The following is a 1680-nucleotide window of genomic DNA, read 5'->3' as shown; positions in this document are numbered from 1 at the left end:
GTGTGTGTGTGTGTGTGTGTGTGTGTGTGTGGTGGGGGGGGTGCTGTTTCTCAAAAGCATATTTCAAAAATTGGAGGCCAAGTAAACTTCTGGTCACATTTTTGAGGGTTTGTTTTTTCCCAGCAATGAACGCTCTAGTTCAAATATACTTCGCAAATTTTGAACAGATAATGAAAAGTTGATTGTAAAACTCTACATTTAAAAAGAGCTTTAAAAACACATTTTCATTTTTTAAAAAACCAAACATCTTGCAGCAGAAATTAGACACAATCAAGGGAAAACTACCAGCGTCCTACCAGTCACAATCCTAGAGAAAATGCCACAGGTCGTCCAAAAAACGCATTCATTTGAGCCAACAGCTCTTTCCTCCCGCCAAAGCTATCCCTCGAACGTCAGAAGCTGACCCAAGGAGCGATTGATGATTTCTCCTTTTTGATTCCCCCTCACCCCCGTCACTCCCAATCCACCTGCTTTAAGGTGTCAACGCGACTACAAACGGTTAACAGTGACCAGCAGCAGAGAGAAACAAACATCCCTGACAACCCACAGCTGAGTAAGCAAGAGCTGTTTATTCACCAACGTGTTCCATTTGGAGACTGTCGGCGAGCCCTGGAAAGCCCAAGCACATTAAGGTTCCTGGAGACGGAGAGAATCATCTTTCCTTCCCCCCACTCCCCAGCCCCAAACACACACTGAGAGACTCGGGTGGAAGCCGTCTGGTCCAGGCAGTCCCGACTTGCCCGCCCCCTCAAGAAAAACCTCACGCACCAAAGCAGCCGACCCCTTGCGGGGGTGGTGTAATTCCCCCAAAATGGGCTCTGCCGCAGGAGAGGCTGGCTGCAGCGCCGGGGGCTTCGGAAGGAGTTACTGCCACCCCCAATGCCGCCACTGCCCGCCCTGACGCCACGGCCGGGGCTGGGGACCCTGATGAGAAATGGCCCTTCAGCCCCCTCCCCTCACCTGGCTCGGTCCCACCTGAGGGCAAGAAGCGGAGGCAAAAAGAAACAGGCAGGGAGGGCTGACCTTGTTGCTACTGACAGTGGAGCGGCGCATCCTGCTGCTTCCTGGAAAGCGGCCCGAAAGACATTTTTTGCCCCTGGAGGAAGGAAACGGGAGGGCGCCGGCCGGACGGCGGCGGGCGCGGAGGCGTTGGTCCGGGCAGGCTGTGCAGCCTCTAAGCGGGGACGGTCCGAAGACTACATCTCCCAGGCTGCTTTGGGCCGCCCTGCGTCGTAACCCCGGCGCGCACGGAGGCGGTGACTCTTATCTCACAAAGGTAGCTCCTCCGCCGGCAGCAACTCGGCGCCCGCGGTCCATGGACCGGAACCTCGGGCCGACGGACAGGAACCCGGGCCGCGATCGCCGCCTCCCCGCCTCAGGCTCCTCCTCCTCGGTCTCCGCCGACTCCACCGGACGCCCGCAGGCCCCGCACCGCCGCCGCCCGGCTAGCGCAGCTGCCCCGGGAAGCTGGGTGACTGGTTCGCGGCTGCCGCCGGACTGCGGCCTACTCCGCCGTCTCTCAGTGCTATTGTCCCTGGGCCTGGCCTTGAGCGGGTCCACTGGGGAGGGCCGAGTGCGCCGGCTCCGCGGAAGATGCCGGACCAAGCCTTACAGCAGATGCTGGACAGGTACGGGCAGCTGTTGGGGGGGGACCGGGAGCCGCCGACCCTCGCTCTGGCC

General features: G+C 59.0%; 1 protein-coding gene across 1 annotated transcript in view; it reads left to right on the top strand.

Annotated features, from left to right (window-relative positions):
* Positions 1–1194: 1194 nt before the first annotated feature.
* The window catches only part of MARCH5 (membrane-associated ring finger (C3HC4) 5), a 54054-nt gene continuing 53568 nt past the window's right edge, over positions 1195–1680 (top strand). The window contains exon 1 of the mRNA XM_011975608.1: positions 1195–1628. Within this exon, the coding sequence (XP_011830998.1) occupies positions 1594–1628 (35 nt within the window). The 5' untranslated portion in view covers positions 1195–1593. The remainder of the gene's footprint in view (positions 1629–1680) is intronic.

Source organism: Mandrillus leucophaeus, unplaced genomic scaffold (genome assembly GCF_000951045.1).
Source record: "Mandrillus leucophaeus isolate KB7577 unplaced genomic scaffold, Mleu.le_1.0 Scaffold1579, whole genome shotgun sequence".
Lineage (NCBI taxonomy): Eukaryota > Metazoa > Chordata > Mammalia > Primates > Cercopithecidae > Mandrillus > Mandrillus leucophaeus.
The sequence above is the reverse complement of the archived record's forward strand: the minus strand, read 5'-3'. Positions and strand labels throughout refer to the sequence as shown.